An 18,014-nucleotide genomic window follows, 5' to 3' on the forward strand; every position below is an offset into this window, starting at 1 on the left:
AGCCTGTTTTCCAAGGCCTAGTAGTACTCATTAATTTTCAAGTTGGTATAATTTTAGTCAATACTACTATTATTGCAGGAAAGATTTTCTTTCATTTGCACCTCAGATGTATATGTAAAAGAGCTCTTGGGAGTATTCTAGAGGTTCCAATGATAAATTTTACTTTCCGCTTGTGTATTTAGGAGTTTCTTATACACACGGTCCTTGTTTTGCATGGTAGTGTGGTACTTTATAATTGATTGTGCAAAGCAATCTTAATATAATAATCAGTGAGAAAAATTAGAATTGTCCCATGACCTTTATATCTTTAATATCTTTTGTCAAAACATTAAAAATTCTCTTACTGTTATAAAATTTTAAGGAAGCAAAAAAATAGTAAAAATAAAATTTATTTTGTACAGTGTAATTTAAAACCTTAGAAACATTGAGAATTAAAGTGTTTTATTTCTTTGTAAAAGCCTTATCAAGAGTAGCTTGAACAGTGCTTGCCACCTTCTCATCATCACGTAACTTACGATACAGAATTAACATCTTTTCTTTTATTGGCGAATTATCATATTCCAGTTGTATCAACTTCCAATGTTTTATTCTTCAATTTTTTTTCTTTTTTTGAGACAGAGTCCCACTTTGTTGCTCAGGCTGGAGTCCAGTGACCCAATCATGGTTTACTGCAGCCTCAACCTCTCCAGCTCAAGTGATCCTCCTACCTTAGCCTCCTGAGTAGCAGGGATTGTAGGCATGAGCCATCACACCTGGCTAATTTTTTAACTTTTTGTAGAGGCAGAGTTTCATTATGTTGCCCAGGCTGGTCTTGAACTCCTGGGCTCAAGTAATCCACCTGTGTTGGCCTCCCAAAGTGCTGGGATTACGGATGTGAGCCACTGTGCCCGACCTGGACTTTCACTATTGTGAAATATGTCTGAGTTCCTTTAATGTTAAGGTTTTTGCTAGCATCATTTTCTCTGGGACATCGTCACCTTTTTCATCAAAAGGTGTTTGTCACAGCAGTATTTTTAGAATTCTATTTACATTAGTTTGAAGATCGCTTTCAGTGTTAGCACTTTTTATTTCTTTGGTGTTTCTTTATCTCTCTCTTTTTAAAAAATTCCCTCATCCATTTATCCACGTTTCTAAAATATCACATGGATTTACACTGGGAAACCGGGAGGCAATACAATTACATCCTTTGCTACCTGTGTGTGAACTGACTGGCACTTGTGCAGTAACCAATCAGTGACATACTTTAAAAGCAGTAACATGATTGGTTACTGATCATGACACACATCTTTTATGTATACAGTGGTTTTGTAGACTGAGAAGCTTGTAATGAAGTCTTAAACTATGCAATTATAGTTAATTAATACACTATGGTGACTGAAATTTAAACCAGGTTGTTGGGGAACTGGTGTTATTTAAGCTATAGTAACTGGAATTTGTGCATATCAGAGCCGTAAGAGTAGAAACTGCCTGCACTGAATTTCCTGCATACTAGGATTTTTGATTTCAGTAATATGGCAAGTTTGAGGGACGGAAAGTACATTATGATTATAATTGGGATAAGGGTGGAGAAGTAGGCGTGGCTATTTAGAGGATTTTGTAAATAGTTTCAAGGTGTTTGGATTTTTTCCTAATGGTAATCAGTAGCCATTAAATGTGTTAATTAAGAAAGAGACATGATCAGATCTGTGCTTTTGAAGTATTCTCCCTGAAGTATAGTAGATGGATTAGAGAAAAGTATAGCTATTTCTGTATAGGGGGATTCTGTAGAAGACCAAATGAGGAATGGGAGAGGCAGCCAGGGTGGAGGAAAATGGATAGATCTGAAGGAAATTATGGGGGTGGAATTCACCTACCTTAGCGTTGAATTGGTATGATGTAGAAGAAGGGAAGGATGAGAAAATAATCAAGGGTGACATTAGGTTTCTGGCATAGGTAACAGCATGATGGTGGCATTTAGTGAGAAAGGAGAAATAGATTTGGAGGGAATATGACATGTTCAATTTGGAACCTGTTAATAGTTGCCTGTAAGATGTCAAAGTAAAAAGTAAAAATGTAAAAATGTTTTATGTGTTTACAATGTAAAAATAAAAAAGTAAAAATGTTTTATAAAAGTTGGATAAGTGTGTCTGGAACTAAAAATGTAGGAGAGAGCTGGAGATATTCGGTTGTTGCAAAAATAATGGCAAAAAAAAAAAAAGCAATTATTTTGCACCAGTTAATATAAAGTATAGAACTCATGTATAGATGTCAGGTGAAACCATGAGAAATGATGGGATTGCTTATGGATAGCAGGAAGAACAGAAAGTCTCAAACTGAATCCCAGTATTTAGAGGAACTGAACACCAGTTTTTAAAAAGAATAAGGAGGAGCCAGAAAAGATGGGTGCCACAGAAGCCAAGTGTTTTAAAGAGAAAGTAGTCAAATACGTCATCTTTTATTTTTTTCTTATGCTGAGAGGTCAAATAACAATAGCACTAAAAACTGCTAGATTTAGTAACAAGTCAGTTATTGGTGACTTTGATGCGTGTTCTTTCAGTGGCATATTGGAGACAAAAAACAGATTGAAATACATGTGGAAGGAAGTGGAAAAGTTGATGAGGAAATGGAGACAGTCAGGTGTGGACAGCACCTTCAGAAGTTTATCTTTGAGGAAGAGCTATGAAAGTGAAGTGGAGATGAATTTAAAGGGACCCCTTTTTAAAAAAAGAAATACTTTGAGAAACACTTGTGTGTATTTAAATGGCAATGACAAAGAACAGACAGAAGGGAGCAGAGTGAAATGCAGGAAAAATAGTCAGTGAACTAGATAATAGAATCAGTGGTCTCAGGAGGTTTGGGGGGTAACATTGAATTAGAAGGACAGTGCCTCTTACACGTTAAAGGGGAGGAAAGAGGAAAGACTTAATGGGAGTACAAGTTGAGTTGTATGTTTCCTGAGAGGATGTTATTGGAATTATTACCTGATAGTTTCTATTTTGTTAAGGTGGTAGGAGTCTTCTGCTGAGATTGTTGGAAGAAAGTGGTAATAAGAATTTAGCATTTTACCTCGCTTCCTTCCATTAGTTAAGCCTCAGTTACTACTTTTCTTCTTCCTTTTTTGAGTCCAATTTCTATACATAGCTCTAAATTCTTTGTGACTCCTTGGCACATACCCTGGGGTGACCCTTAATTTTATATCCTCATATAATACTCCGTTCTCCAAGAAGAGCATCTTTGTTATCTTTAGGCTGGGGTTGCTCTTTAACGCCTCTGTCTCTAGTTGGGCTGAACCAACCTGCGTGGTCTTTGGAGAAGGAATTGTTTTCACTAAAATGACTTACATGGTTTTGTGTTACTCGGTGGTAATTGAGTAGCTGTATTTTCAGTATCTTTATGGTAGATTGTAATCTGTGTGAAATGATGATTAAAATAATAAAAAATAATAATATGGATTTTGAATTGTGACAAACGAAAACCAAGTATTTATTGTGAGTAAAGAATTTTGCTCTTGAGGTAGATTATTCTATTTGAATTTTTAGCAGAGATTTTTAAAAGATCCACATATATATGTTGGATAAATATGTAATATGTTCCAAAAATATGGTCTCTAAATACGGTATATATGCTGTGTCATCTGCTTATTTATGGTATGCCTTTCTAATAAGAAGTGTGATTTTATTTTCAAGCCTGTTCAGTGGGTGGTGTACCTGGTTCCAAGAAGTGGTTCTTTGCAGTGCAGGCAATATATGGATTTTATCAGGTAATATAAATTAAAAAATAGCTATTAGTGAATGTCTGTACTAATATAAATAATTTCATGATCCATTATTTAATACAATCTTTTGATTTATTAGTTTTGTAGTTCTGATTGGCAAGAGATACATTTTGATACAGAAAAAGATAAAATTGAAGATGTTCTTCAAACAAATATCGAAGAATGTTTGAGTGCTGTTGAGTGTTTTGAAGAAGAAGATAGTAATAGCAGGGAATCATTATCCTTGGCTGAGTATGCTTATATGTTTTTTGTATTATCATTAAAATACTTAATATTAGACAGTTATTTTAATCCATGAGAATGAAGATTATATATTTTAGCATCTTTACTGAAGAAATTCTAGTTAATTGAAATTTTCGACTCTTCACTTTGGAAGACATAAGGCAATTTGGGCCTTTTATTTGAATAACATTCTTTAAAATGCATGTTTCTTAAGCTTACATAATGTCAAGAATCATAAAAAGTCATATTTTAATTGACATGTTACTTTCTTGAAGATAAATTCTGCCTAATATTTTATTTTTGAAACAGGATCTTGCTCTGTCACCCAGGCTGCAGTGCAGTGTTGCAGTCCTGGCTCCCTGCAGCCTTGACCTTCTGGGCTCAAGCTATCCTCTGACCTCAGCTGCCAGAGTAGCTGGAACTATAGGTGTGCACCACCACACCCAGCTAATTTTTGTATTTTTTTTTTTTTTTTAGAGATATTGTTTCGCCATGTTGCTCAGACTGGTCTGAAATTCCTGAGCTCAAGCAATCTGCCTGCCTTGGCCTCCCAAAGTGCTGGGAGTACAGCTGTGAGCCACCGTGCCTGGCCAATAATGTATTTTAAAAGCTTGAATAGAAATGTTATTTAATGTTAATAGCTAGCATTCATACCAAAGTATCATTTTCATTTTGCTATTTGAGGCCGAAATATGTGACTTCTTTAATTTATGGGTATTTGCAGCATTTCAGGTACCTTTTAAAATCCATAAAGAGTTTGTGAGGATTATATATACATGACTGAGTTCACGTTTAGGTTTTTTTGAATTGTGGTACAATATGTAAGTTGATCTAGGTGACATAAGTTGTGATAGTAATTTTTCTCTTTCTGAAATATCCCTCCTCTTATAATTAATACCTCTTATTTTAGTCCTTCATGACATTTCATGACAAAACTGCTCTTATTGTAGTAGTCACATATTATATCTGTAAGTAGCTGTAGACTTAAAAAATTTCATTTTCCTTTTTCCAGATCATATTTGTTTGTTCTGATTAATAAAAGGAGACCTTTCAGAACCAGAGAAATATCACTGAACCAAGGAGGTAGACTTTATTTACACAATCTTAGGCCGGTCATGTAACTTCTCTGGTCCTTTATTTTCTCATCTGTAAAGTATTGAAGTACTTTTAGGAGATTTCTCAGGTGCTTTCATTTACCCTTAAAAACTCGTATCATGCCATATGTTTTCCTACCACTATTAAAGTATAAACGTTTCTGGTAAGTGACCTAATAATTATTTCCACAAGAGGGAGCCTGAAAACTAGAGTTTACGTAAGATGCCTTAAGTTTCTAAGATGATGGTGGGTTTATAATAAAGGATTTAAGTACCTTTATGCTATATAATAAAAAATTGTATCATATAGATAAAACTAATCCATTTTGAAGGATCTGAGGAGGGCATCATATTCTTTAGTCAAGACTATTAAATACCATTCAGAGAAAAATCATGTCCTTTTTTATTAAATACTTAGCATTTTCTTTTAAGATTCAGAAAAATGGCTAGGTGCAGTGGCTCATGCCTGTAATGCCAGCACTTTGGGAGGCTGAGGCAGGCGGATGACTTGAGCCCAGGAGTTTGGGACTAGCCTGGGTACCACGGCAGAACCCTGTATCTACAAAAAATAAAAAAATTAGCCAGGCATGGTGGCGTTGCCTGTAGTCCCAGCTATCCCAACTATGCAGGAGGCTGAGGTGGGAGGATCACCTGAGCCTGTAGGATTGAGGCTGCAGTGAGCTGTGATCATGCCACTGCACTCCAGACTGGGTGACAGAGTGAGACCCTGTCTCAAAAAAATCCCCAAAACCAAAAATAAATAAATAAATGAAAGATTCCAAAAAAAGTTTGGTCTGTTATGATTTATATTTAATATGCTAGTTATAATTTAGGGAGTTTTATTCCCTTTGTTTGTTTGTTTTTGGGGTGTAGGTAAGAACTTGTACTCAGGGTTTGAATCCTAGCTTCTGTACACACTAATTATGTAACTTTAGGCAAGTTATTTAAAGTGGAGATAATAATAGTATTATAGTAGTACCTCCTGGAATTGTCATAAAGATAAAATGAGATTATACATCTAACCTGTTTGTGTCTGTGCAACAATCTTTTTAGTTAATAGTACCTATTATGATTATATATAAATGTATTTGTGGGTTTTTTTTCCCCTAACTTACCCTTTTATTTTAGTCTCTATGAAGAAGCTGCAGAAAATTTGCATCAGTTATCAGACAAGCTTCCTGCTCCTGGTAATATTTTATGACTGCTTTCAATAATTTGTATCTTATCTTATTACACTTTTTATGACTAAGTGATAAATTCATTCTTTATGTTAGTGTTCTCACTTTAATCTTTAAATTAAAAATTGCAAAACAATTTATAATTGAAGTTGATACAGAATGTACTCCATTAGAGTACATTACTGAGATGTAGCAGTTCTTTTCATTGTTTTCATTTAGTTAGGTGAAAATTAAATAACTATCTCTGTTTAGTTATTACTGAAGAAGAATCTTTCTACTACAGACTGTTGTTTTTCAGAGTATGTTCTGTAGAAGACTAATCCTATAAACAGCTCTTTAAAAAAGAGATTATTTAACCTTGATAATTTGGATAACATTCTTTTATGGTGAAGTTACTATATGCATTATCAAATGGAATGTCATACCATAAAAGAAGGCGTTTCCTCAGCTGTTTTTGATATTTTTTTTCCCATAGTGGAAAGAATATTTTGTGAAATACTGTATCATAATATTCCTAAAATTGTTTTTTGCTTTTTTCCTTTGTGTTAATCAAGTAGCTGTCATCTAATATTTGGTACAGTTGGCATCCACAAATACTTTGAAGAGTATTCTTTTCTGAATACTTTGTTTATTGAAGGTCATTATTAAGTAAATATTTGTACTAGGAGCCAGGTGTGCCATGATGAATAGAGCATCTGTGATTAACATAAAGAAGCTTATAGCTTGTAGTCAGTCTGATCTCGTATTCAAGGAGACCATATATTAGTACAAAAAGCCCCACATAGAAAAATAACTGAATGAGTTGACCAACACATCAACTTTTAAAATGAAATGTGTTGAGTTCAAAGGATGCACTGAAATATTACATAGTTGTCTTGGCAAATTAGAATACTTTCATTATCAAATTTAGCTCCAGTTTGTTTCATTTTGATTTTTGTAGTCCTTCAGGAAATTTATAATTTTATAAAATTTAAAGTTTTGTGAAGTTATTGTTTTTCAGGATCCAGTGATGATGTCAGTGTAATTGGTTTTCTGAGTGTTTTATTGTCCTTTATAAAAGAGACATCATTTATTTGAATATTATAGTTTTGCACTAATTCATTCTCTTTTGGATAACAAAATTATGTTTAGAAAAATATAATGAAATTGCACAGGTTTTTTTTCTTTGTTGAGTACAATAGCATTGATGATCTTAAGAGCAATGTGTGTAATTAGCCACTGCTGCAGAATTGGCAAGTAGTTATAATATATTTTATTGTTTTCTAGTATATGCTAACTATTTCAAGATAACATGGCTATAAATCAAATGATGAACATTTAAAAAGTTTGAATTCTTAAGGACGTGTATTGTTTCGAAGAATTTCAGAAATTAAAATCTTCCTTTGTCTTCTAAATAAATATAAAATTCATTTTTCTAAATAAACATAAAATTCAGTTGTTCAAGGTACTATTTTGAGACATTTCAGATCTAACTTTTTAAAAATTACAAAAATGCCTTTTTCTCTTTCTAGGTAGAGCAATGGTAGATATAATATTATTGCCTTCTGACAGAGATCCTCCTAAATTGAAAGGCTGTTTACCTACTGTAGGAGCATTAAAACATTTGACAGAATGGTATTCAGCAAAGATCACTATAGCAGGAAATCATTGTGAAATGTAAGCTTCTCTTCATATTTGATTATTGTCTGTGTTGCATTGTCTGTTTTCACAATTAACATACTATTCTGTTTTCACACTCAGCATTTGAAAATTATTTTAATGTGACAAGATAAAATTGTATGTTATACCATGATTGCACATTTGTGTATTGAGAACAATCTAGATGTTTCATATTTTATATTTATGTTTCTGAAATATTTAAGTGTTTAGTAAATATTGATGCTGTTTTACAACCATTACTGAGGATTAATTCTATAAGCACACTGTATGCTTTTGAACATAGATACACTGGATTTGTCATGTTGTATTTGGTTTTCTGTTATGTGCCAATGTATGAATAAATATACACTGTTGTATTTTATGATATTTTAGCAAGGATTAATTGTATATTACAATTTTGATCCTTAAATAAGCATTCAATTGGATTTAATAACTTCATGATTTGTTTTCATTCAATGAATGTTTATTGAGCAATACCTTTATGGCAAGCATAGCAATAGATGCTGGTAAGTTAAGAAAGTGAGAAGACGTGATCTTTTTCATTGAAGTGCAGCGAGAAACAGGAATGCTAACAGTCAAGATAGTCTGTGATAGGTGCTGTTATAGAATTCCATACAAAGCTGTTTGGGGACAATATAGGAGAGCAGTTCTCTTTTTGAAGATAGGGAAGTGACATTGTGCCTGTGTGTGTGTACATCTGACACCTTTAAGCCAATAGTAAGAGGAAAGTCTATTTCTTCCTCCTTAGTACTAAAGATAATTACTCTAAATTTGTGAGGATGTTGGGACTAAATGAACATGTGACAGCAATTCACTTAGAGACTGACTTGAAGGGTGTTTCATATTAGTAGGAAAAATACAGCAATATAAATTTTGCAATTTTGCCTCTTAGGCTTGTAGTTAACTATAATGATTAAATCAGTGAAATATAAAACCCTGTGTTTAATTGTTGCAATCTTTTTTTTATAGAAACTGTCAGAAAATTGCAGAATACCTTTCTGCTAATGTTGTATCTTTAGAAGATCTCAGAAATGTTGTTGACTCAAAGGAATTATGGAGGGGAAAAATACAGATATGGGAAAGAAAGGTAAATGGATTATTCACAATTTGCCAAGCGGGCCTTTCAATTTTATTTACAACACAGATATTTAAATAAATCTTAACGAAAATATACCTTATAAAGATATTCTAGACTAGCACTATCTAAGTAGACTTTCTGCAATAATGGAAATGTTCTATATCTATGCTAATACAGTAGCCTACAAACCACTTATTACTACTGAACACTTTATATGTGAGTAGTTCCACTGATGAACTGAATTTTTATTTGATTTTAATTTACTTTAATTTAATCATAATAATGTGATTATGTTTTGAGTGCTGAATGTAACGTTCCTTTAAACCATAGAATTTGACATTAATCGAGTTCATGTTGTTTATCCAAATTGCTTTATTTTATTGCATGTGTAAACTACTAGAAAAATTGCTTAGAGCATATTGTCTTCCCATAATACTACCTTAGGTGATCTTTGCTGTTTACTAACCAGCCCTCAGATTTTGCACAAATTTTTTTACCCTTACTGGACCCCAGATTTCTCAATTGTAAGATGAGAATGTTGTATTAGGTGGACTCTTCTAATCCTGAATTTCTATGAAGTTTCTATTTCATTTTGACGTCTCTTACTATGAAAGAATGTTTGTGGGTTTTGTAAGTTGTGTCCATTTTGAAATAAGTGTTCATAGTAATTTATGTATTTTTGTAAATAGGCAAAACTAACTAAGAAAGTTTCTTAATGTTTGTGTAGGGTAGCATGGGAGCATGAGTAGGCTTTTGAGTTCCTCTAAAGTTTTGCTACACTAATTACTACACATTTTTTTCTTTTTTAATTCACCCTTAGTAATGGTTTAATAAAATCTCTGATTAGACAACAGGAATCAATGTGGCTGGATTTGTCTTGTTGATTTGCATGTTTGCTCATCCTGAATCTCAGAGAGGTTAAATCTGCAGGTGAACTCTCTCTGCAAGTGTTTTGATATTAAAAAAAAAAAACCCCACATAGGCTGGGCGCGGTGGGTGGCTCACGCCTGTAATCCCAGCCCTTTGGGATGCCAAGGCGGGCACATCAAGAGGTCAGGAGATCAAGACAATCCTGGCTAACACGGTGAAACCCCATCTCTACTAAAAATACAAAAAATTAGCCGGGCATGGTGGCAGGCACCTGTAGTGCCAGCTACTCAGGGGGCTGAGGCAAGAGAATGGTGTGATCCTGGGAGGCGGAGGTTGCAGTGAGCTGAAATCGTGCCACTGCACTCCAGCCTGGGCGACAGAACAAGACTCCATCTCAAAAAAAACCCCAATAAACAACAAAAAACCCCACATAGCCAAGTGGAAGAGTGGAAGATACAGTTTGCTAGAATTGCTTTTGTATTATTTCTGAAACTGCATGTTTACATACAAGAGAGATAATAGAGTTATTTTCATGAGATTCTTTTGTTCTCCTGAATAGGAAATTAAATGTCCATAAATTAAATACATAAATTACTATGAACACTTATTTCAAAATGGACATGACTTACACAACCCACAAACATTCGTTTATAGTAAGAGATGTCAAAATGAAATAGAAACTTCATAGAAATTCAGGATTAGAAGAGCCCACCTAATACAACATCCACGTAATACAAGCATTTAAAACTTGAAATCACTTTTTTTGATAGAGAACAGCTTTTTAGGCATTATGGTGATTAAGGACATAGATTCTAGAGTTATATTGCCTACAATCAAATCCCAACTCTTTTTTTTTCTAGTTTAGCGTAGCCTGATGTGTAATGCTTAGCCTCTTAGAGGTGCTGCATTTGTCTTTGTCTGTAAGATGATGATAATACTTCCTATCTCATAGATTTTTGTGAGGATTAAATTATTCAAAGCACAGAGTAACCACTCAGTAAGCGTTAGCTATCACTATTGTTGTGGCTACCATTACTATTATTAGCATCCTTGCTATTACTACTTCTGCAGTAATTGATCTTATCAGCAACATTTATCAAAGACAAACTATGTGAGACACTGTACTGAGGATCTAGTAAGGAATAAGATAGAGCCAGGTGTGGTTGCTCACGCCTGTAATCCCAGCACTTTGGGAGGCCGAGGTGAGTGGATCACCCAAGGTCAGGAGTTCAAGACCAACCTGACCAACATGGTGAAACCCTGTCTCTACTAAAAATGCTAAAAATTAGCTGAGCATGGTGGCAGGTCCCTATAATCCCAACTACTCAGGAGGCTGAGGCAGGAGAATCACTTGAACCCAGGAGGTGGAGATTACAGTTAGGCAAGATCGTGCCACTGTACTCCACCCTGGGCCACAAGAGTGAAACTCCGTCTCAAAGCCAAACAAAAAACAAAAAACAAAAAAAAAACAAAAGGAACAAGACAGACAGCTTCTGTCTTTGCATAACTTACAGACTGGTAGGAAGCCAGATATTGAACAATGCAAAGGAGGTTGTTTGGTCCTGTCGCTGCGTAGAATGAGCTTAACATACTGTTGCCAGCTGGTAAAGAGCCAATGAGAGCTTTTCATGAAAAACTGAAAAATCAATGTGTAAGTTAAAATAGGATGTATACCTAAATGTAAGAAGCACACTTTTGAGCTGAGGACTCAAAAATAAACTTACACATGGGTTTCCCCTCAACTTTTACATTGTAATAAGATGTATTAATCTTATAGCATTGTTCATGATACTTGTAACTGTGTTTTCTTGGTCTCTTTTCAGTTTGGATTTGAAATTAGTTTTCCTGAATTTTGTTTAAAGGGAGTCACACCTGAGAATTTTAGTACATCTAACTTAAATGCTGACTTCCTTGCCAAAAAGATAATACCGTCAAAGGATAAGAATATTTTGCCAAAGGTAATTGTGTTTAATTTTTTTGTGTGATCATTCATGTGTATTTTTGTTCCTATAAAATATGTTTGAATCTTGAATTAATATTACTAATATATGTGCTTAAGTGTGCTCACTAGCATAATTTTTAATATGATTAAGTACTTAAGTTATACTGTGTCATCAGCATTAAATTTTGGTGATATTGTCATTGTTTTAGATGTTTAAAGATATGTAATGGTACTAAATGAGTGTAGTCCTGAAACCACCTTTGGTTTGGACTTTACTATGTGACCTTTCTAAGACTCAGTTTGGAGAGAATATGACGTAGTGAGAAGAGGGTATGTTTTGGTGTTAGGTAAACATGGGTTTGGAACCTGACTGTGTCACCTGTAAGTTGTTGTTTATAACCTTGGGTAGATTGATTAACCCATTTGTGAAGTGGAGGCAGTAGTAACACACGTATCTTACAAAGTTATGAGGATTATATGAGGTAAGAGTTTAATATCTGGCATAGTACCTGACATATGCTTAACTTACAGTATAAGAAGTATCAATTCTTGCCCCATATCTTCTATACATTTGTTCTTAAAATGCAAGTAATTATAAAATATAATAATTAGGAAAAGGTTTAGTTGGCTTTTTAACATTGGAAAAATAACATAAGAAGAGATATTTATATGAAGGTATCTTAGAATTCACTTTAAAAGAACTAATTTAAGAACGTGGAAATCTGTGGTCATGAAGTTAAAAAGATGTCAGATTGATGGTTAATATTTTCTAATCAAAGGGTGGTACAAACAGAGTATAATTTCTGATTTGAACTCATTTCTCCATATTTGTTTAGAATTGCTTACTTTAAGTAACTGGCCATCTTTCACAGGAATATTAAATTCTTTTCTAAAGATTAGAATAGAAAGATTCATGACCTCAACTTTTCTTCAAGTATGAATAATGTATCCGAATTTTTGCTACTGTTGAAGAGAATCTTAGGGTACAACTTCTTCAATAATGTAAAATTCATATTCTCTCTCTGTATATGTATAGACACACACACTGTATAGACATATATGTTTAGGGATATATATACACATAATCATATATGGTGAAATTACTCCACTTTTTACAAGTCTAAAACTTTGTGTAACTTCTTCAAGAAGTGTGCTCTTTTCTTTGCCTTTCATGTGAAACACTATAGCTCCAACTGTTGAAATAGCAGCCCTTCAATAACAAATTCTAATTTAGTTTTAGGCTTTACCCAAGAAATACAGTACTGAAATTTTATTTTTTCTGAATGGAGCTTTCTATGTTAATTGGCACATGTTGGCTTCACTATCTCTGTAATTTATTTAGTCTTTGTGCTAGAATTTTTTTTTTTTTTAGTGTCAGTGTACCACTCAACCTAAGTTCATCCTGGAGTGTCTTTTCTTTCACTTTTTTAGTTTACAGATTCCACCTGCAGAGGTAGGTTGCTAATTTATTTCTTCAACACTATAGCCTATTGTATCACCTGTCTGTCTTGTTGAAGATAAACAGCAAAAGTTGAGAACTGTTGTCCTCTGTTGCTTACCTCCTCCCATACTTACTTTCTCCTGTGAAAGCTCTTCCTGGTTACTACGTGATCTCCATGTCTGTTTCTGTACCCTGAAAGGTAGAATTGAAACTGAAGAAATTCTGGTCTGCTATAGAGGATTACATACTAGGCATGCATAATGTGTATAAGTTTTTTTTTAAGATCCATTTTAAAGTTTTAAACCCTTAATCACTAATTTGTTTACTTTTGTTTATGGTATTTAAATATTACACAATTTTAACTTCTAGGTTTTCCATTATTATGGCCCTGCTTTAGAATTTGTGCAGATGATAAAATTATCAGATCTACCCTCCTGCTATATGTCGGACATTGAATTTGAGTTGTATCCTTTCATTTACATGTTCATTTTAGATTACATCTTCTGTGTCAGGTAGAATGTTCTGGTATTTTCGGGTAAATATACATGTTAGATATATATTTTTCATTATATTCATTGTTTTAATGTTGATGTTCAAGTAGGCTGCTGGACTCCTTATTGTTGGAGTTGCTGGGGAAGGAAGTTCTTGCTTTTCCCACCTCCTGGATCCTATACCTATTTTATCAGAAATCTTCCTCCCTATGCAAGCATTTTTATTTTCGTTCAGTATTGTTGAGATTTTTCTATGGATAGAGCTGTGGAAATAATACAGAAGTGATTGAGCCTTGTTTCTTTAATGCAGTTATAATGTTCTCTGCTTGAGCATAAGACTCATATACTCTCACACCTAGTCTAGCATTAACTGAAACTTTGTCCTTCCCACCCACTGCCCAGACATCACCATGTATATATTTTATGTGCTTTTGTTAACTTTACTTTTTTTTTTAATAGTTTTAATGCTTTTGGGAAATAATTTCCCTTTTCCTGAAATCCAGGAGTACATCTCCATGACTTCTGTGTTTTACTCAATATGTTTCTGCTGAAGAAGTCTGTAACTGCAATATATCATAGCATGTAGTAAGCACTCAATATTGTCAGATGAATGACTTTGGATTATGTCAGCCTAAATCAAAATACTCATTATTTTCTGATTGAAAATTCCTTGTTGCAGAAAAGATAATATTTACTAAGGCATAGGAGAACCTTACCCAGCTGAAAACTGTTTGTAGTCTAGAATCTCTAAAGAGTAGTCATTTTTTGGTTTGGGGGTGTTGAGGGCAGTTGCTAAGTAATCAGATTGGAGAGGCTTTTCAGATTAATCAGGTCCTAAAAGACCTTACATATCGTGATTGGGGTTAAATTCTATCCGAAAGAAAATGAGGAATCATACAAGGATTATAAGCCAGACAGTAGCTTAATGAGAAGTAAATTTTGGATCATGCTGGTAGGATTTTGGAAACCTGAGCAAAGCTCGAACTAAACAAGTGGCATTTGGAATGGAGAGCCAGGAAAAGTACACGATGTGTTAAAGATGTAAAATCAACACGATATCATGATTTATTTATTACATGCCGAGAAAGTGAGAAGGCCAGAGAGTGTAGTTGATTCCCTATGTTGAAACTGGTGTCACTAGTTGAGATAACATGAGATGAGCCATTTTCATAGAGGAAGAGGAGTTCAGGTTCGTGTAGTTGGAGTGGTAATGTACATTGTAGTAAAAGGTATAATAGGTAGTTTTAAAAATTTTTTATCCTTTGTACATTACTGTTGAGAACCATTTAGCCAGCATTCTACCTGGCAGTGTAACTGTAGATGTTACTTTCAGATATAATCTATTATTAATCCTTCTTTTCTCTGTCCTCATCTATTAGCAGCTTGTTGGGCAGAAGCTGTTTGACATATTTATCTTACATTAGATTCTTGCCTTAGACCAGTGGTTTTCAAACCATCTTCCAAGGAAAGTCAAGGACTCGGTTCTCTGGATAATGGGATTGAAAGATAAGTTGAGTGGGCATGGCTCTTGGCCCCCTACTACTGCAACCAGAGCAGCACCTCTTCTGCCCTAAATATTGGGTTTCCAGATAAAATGTCACTTGGAAAAAGTTTCTGCATCAAAAAGGTTTGCAAAGTGTACTGTAAACTGTTTTCATGGTACCACCCAACATTTAGATGTTTGACCGTGTTTTTACATAATATTCAGTATACTTTTTGCTACCATTATGTTAAGAAAAGTTCTACAACTTGGAAAAAAAAAATCTTCCCTCAAATACTGTATTTATGCTTTTAGAATAGGCAGAGGACTTCCTGGTATATGGTGTAGAGAGGAGGGAGAAATATTAGGAATCTGTGGGAAAAAAAAAACAAGTAATTTATATACTTAAAAAATGTGTAAATGTTTCTCCTGCCATCACCATGAAGAAACATAAGAATCAGTCAGCTGATGCATCATTTTATGTATTTAAGTAAATATAAATGGTATCGTATGTATCTGCAAATATATTCAACATATTTTAAACTCTCTTTTAAAAATATATAAGAATGTTTAGAAATACACCTAAGAACAGAACATTTTGTATAAAAAGAAATACAATTTGTATTGTATAATTGTATAATAAAAAGAAATACAATTTCTTTTTATACAAAATGTTCTGTTCTTAGGTGTATTTCATTTTGTATAAAAAGAAATGAAACACTAGCCTAGTGTTTTTGAATTTTTATTTAGAAGCTACAGTTTTTTATACATTTCTTGTTCTTATAGTTTATAGTAATGCTCTTTATAATAGCACTGTTTCTTAGCATTTAAACAATAATGCTAAACAAGGATTATCTCCCATTATAGAGGGGCAAATTATGAAGGTAAAATTCAACAATTAGTTAATTAGTCACAAAATGTTGGCCATTTCTTCTCTGAGGGCCTGTCACACCAGCACCTTCCCTTCTATTCTTTTGTCATCCTCATTTTCAAATTCTCACTTCCACACAATCAGATATTTTAGTGGGCATTTCAGTGAACACTCTGCCTCAATCAATCCAGAATTAAACAAATAAACAAATTTTTGGAATTTTCAGAATTAAACAAATAATAGGAAAAATAATTATCCTTAGGGAAAGGAGTAATTGTTAATGGCTACAGTTACATTTTTTAATAAATGAATTTAAGCAACTGTGGAAGAATTGAAATAATGAAACTTATTTCAAGGAGTACATTGTTTCACAGGTACCATTACATCATTTCTTTAACTCCTTAGTACAGAGGATTGACAAACAGTACCAAACAGAATTCTGTGTTACTGTTGGAGCAGATTTCTTCTCTGTGTAGCAAGGTATTGAGGGTTTCTTGGGGGTTTTTTGTTTGTTTGTTTTTATACTTGCCATTTAAGGATGTGTAAGAAAATGAATGTAACTTACTAATCTGTTTTCTTGATGACTTGGTTTCTTTATTGTAATATAGGATAATTTTGGTCCTAACTCGTATTAAGATACTTTGGACTTTTCATAATAACTGTAAAAGTACTCTGCAAACATAAGTGACATTTTGTTTTTAGGAGAGATTTTCAGAAATAAGCTTTATGACTGGTAATTGTTATTGTTAACCTACTTCTTCAACATGCGATTTCAATTCTATGAGAAGACATTCATATACTTGCATTCTTCATTGTAGGGCAGGGGATGAAAGTGGAAAAAGCTAAAGTTTTACTAAATTGTCATTTGGGAGTTTCCAATTTTTCTTTCTAAATTCTGATGATGTTTAGGAGATTTATGGCTATTTTAACAGTTATTTTGTATATATATAAAATGATGTAAAATTGGTATATTTTTAACTTTAAAAAAATTACAATATAAATAATTTTAAGTGGAATCATCTATTTAAAATCAAATTCAGTTTTTAGTAGGAAAAAATGAAAGTTTGCTTTTTTTCTAGTTATTTATTCAACTGTTATGTTTCTTGGAAAACAATTTTTAATGCACACAATGTTTATTGGCAATACCTACGTAACATTTTCTTATTGTTTTAATAACAAGTAGACTAGCAAATAATCCTGCAGGGAGAAAATGATTCTTATAATTATAGCAGTTTCCCCATGGTGCTATAATCAAGTCTTGGTTATAATTCCTATAGAAAATCGATATAGTAAAGGAAAAATGATTTTGACCTTAAGATGTATACTTGACTGTATACTAACTTAAAATTTTGGCTTCTAGCCTCTTTTTCTATAAATTTAATAGTCCTTTGAATAGGGCACCAAAGTATTTATTTGATGAAGTGGCCTTTACCAGTATTACCCTGGCTTTCATCCTCTAAAAATAACTAATTTGCTGAATTTTGAAATTTTAAAATGTATCTTTTATCATTTATCCAACATATATTCTATTGTGTGTGAGGTACTATACTAGATTTCAGGAACCCAGTAATGAAGTGTACAGATGACACTTCTATACTTGTGGAACTTACATTTTAGGGGACAAGCAGAAAATAAGTAACTGCAGACACAATAAGAATTATGAAGAAATAAACAGCCTGAGATAGGGAATAAGTCAAGAGACCCTACTTTAGATAGAGGTTAATAAGGCCATATATTTCTCCAGAACTATTTGCAGAGACATCTTATGAATTAGTATATATTTTTTAAGTGCACTGAGAATAAAAAATACCCTGTTTCTATTTTAATTCAGGTAGCTAAGTAGCTCTCTATATAACCCTGTCCAGTTACCTAATCTTTTGGAGCTGCTTCACTGTATGGATTGAGAATATTATTATATCATTAATTATCTCATC

At 33.4% G+C, this 18,014-nt stretch overlaps 1 protein-coding gene across 2 annotated transcripts in view; it reads left to right on the plus strand.

Annotated features, from left to right (window-relative positions):
- The window catches only part of MTBP (MDM2 binding protein), a 78,050-nt gene that overhangs the window by 1,943 nt on the left and 58,093 nt on the right, over nucleotides 1-18,014 (plus strand). Inside the window, exons 3-10 of one of the 2 annotated variants that reach the window (XM_008001448.3) lie at nucleotides 3,666-3,739; nucleotides 3,834-3,985; nucleotides 6,199-6,257; nucleotides 7,760-7,904; nucleotides 8,877-8,994; nucleotides 11,679-11,813; nucleotides 13,608-13,702; nucleotides 16,491-16,560. In XM_008001448.3, the coding sequence (XP_007999639.3) occupies nucleotides 3,666-3,739; nucleotides 3,834-3,985; nucleotides 6,199-6,257; nucleotides 7,760-7,904; nucleotides 8,877-8,994; nucleotides 11,679-11,813; nucleotides 13,608-13,702; nucleotides 16,491-16,560 (848 nt within the window). The remainder of the gene's footprint in view (nucleotides 1-3,665; nucleotides 3,740-3,833; nucleotides 3,986-6,198; nucleotides 6,258-7,759; nucleotides 7,905-8,876; nucleotides 8,995-11,678; nucleotides 11,814-13,607; nucleotides 13,703-16,490; nucleotides 16,561-18,014) is intronic. The other variant, XM_008001450.3, reaches the window with a different exon arrangement.

Source organism: Chlorocebus sabaeus, chromosome 8 (genome assembly GCF_047675955.1).
Source record: "Chlorocebus sabaeus isolate Y175 chromosome 8, mChlSab1.0.hap1, whole genome shotgun sequence".
NCBI classification, from domain to species: Eukaryota; Metazoa; Chordata; class Mammalia; order Primates; family Cercopithecidae; genus Chlorocebus; species Chlorocebus sabaeus.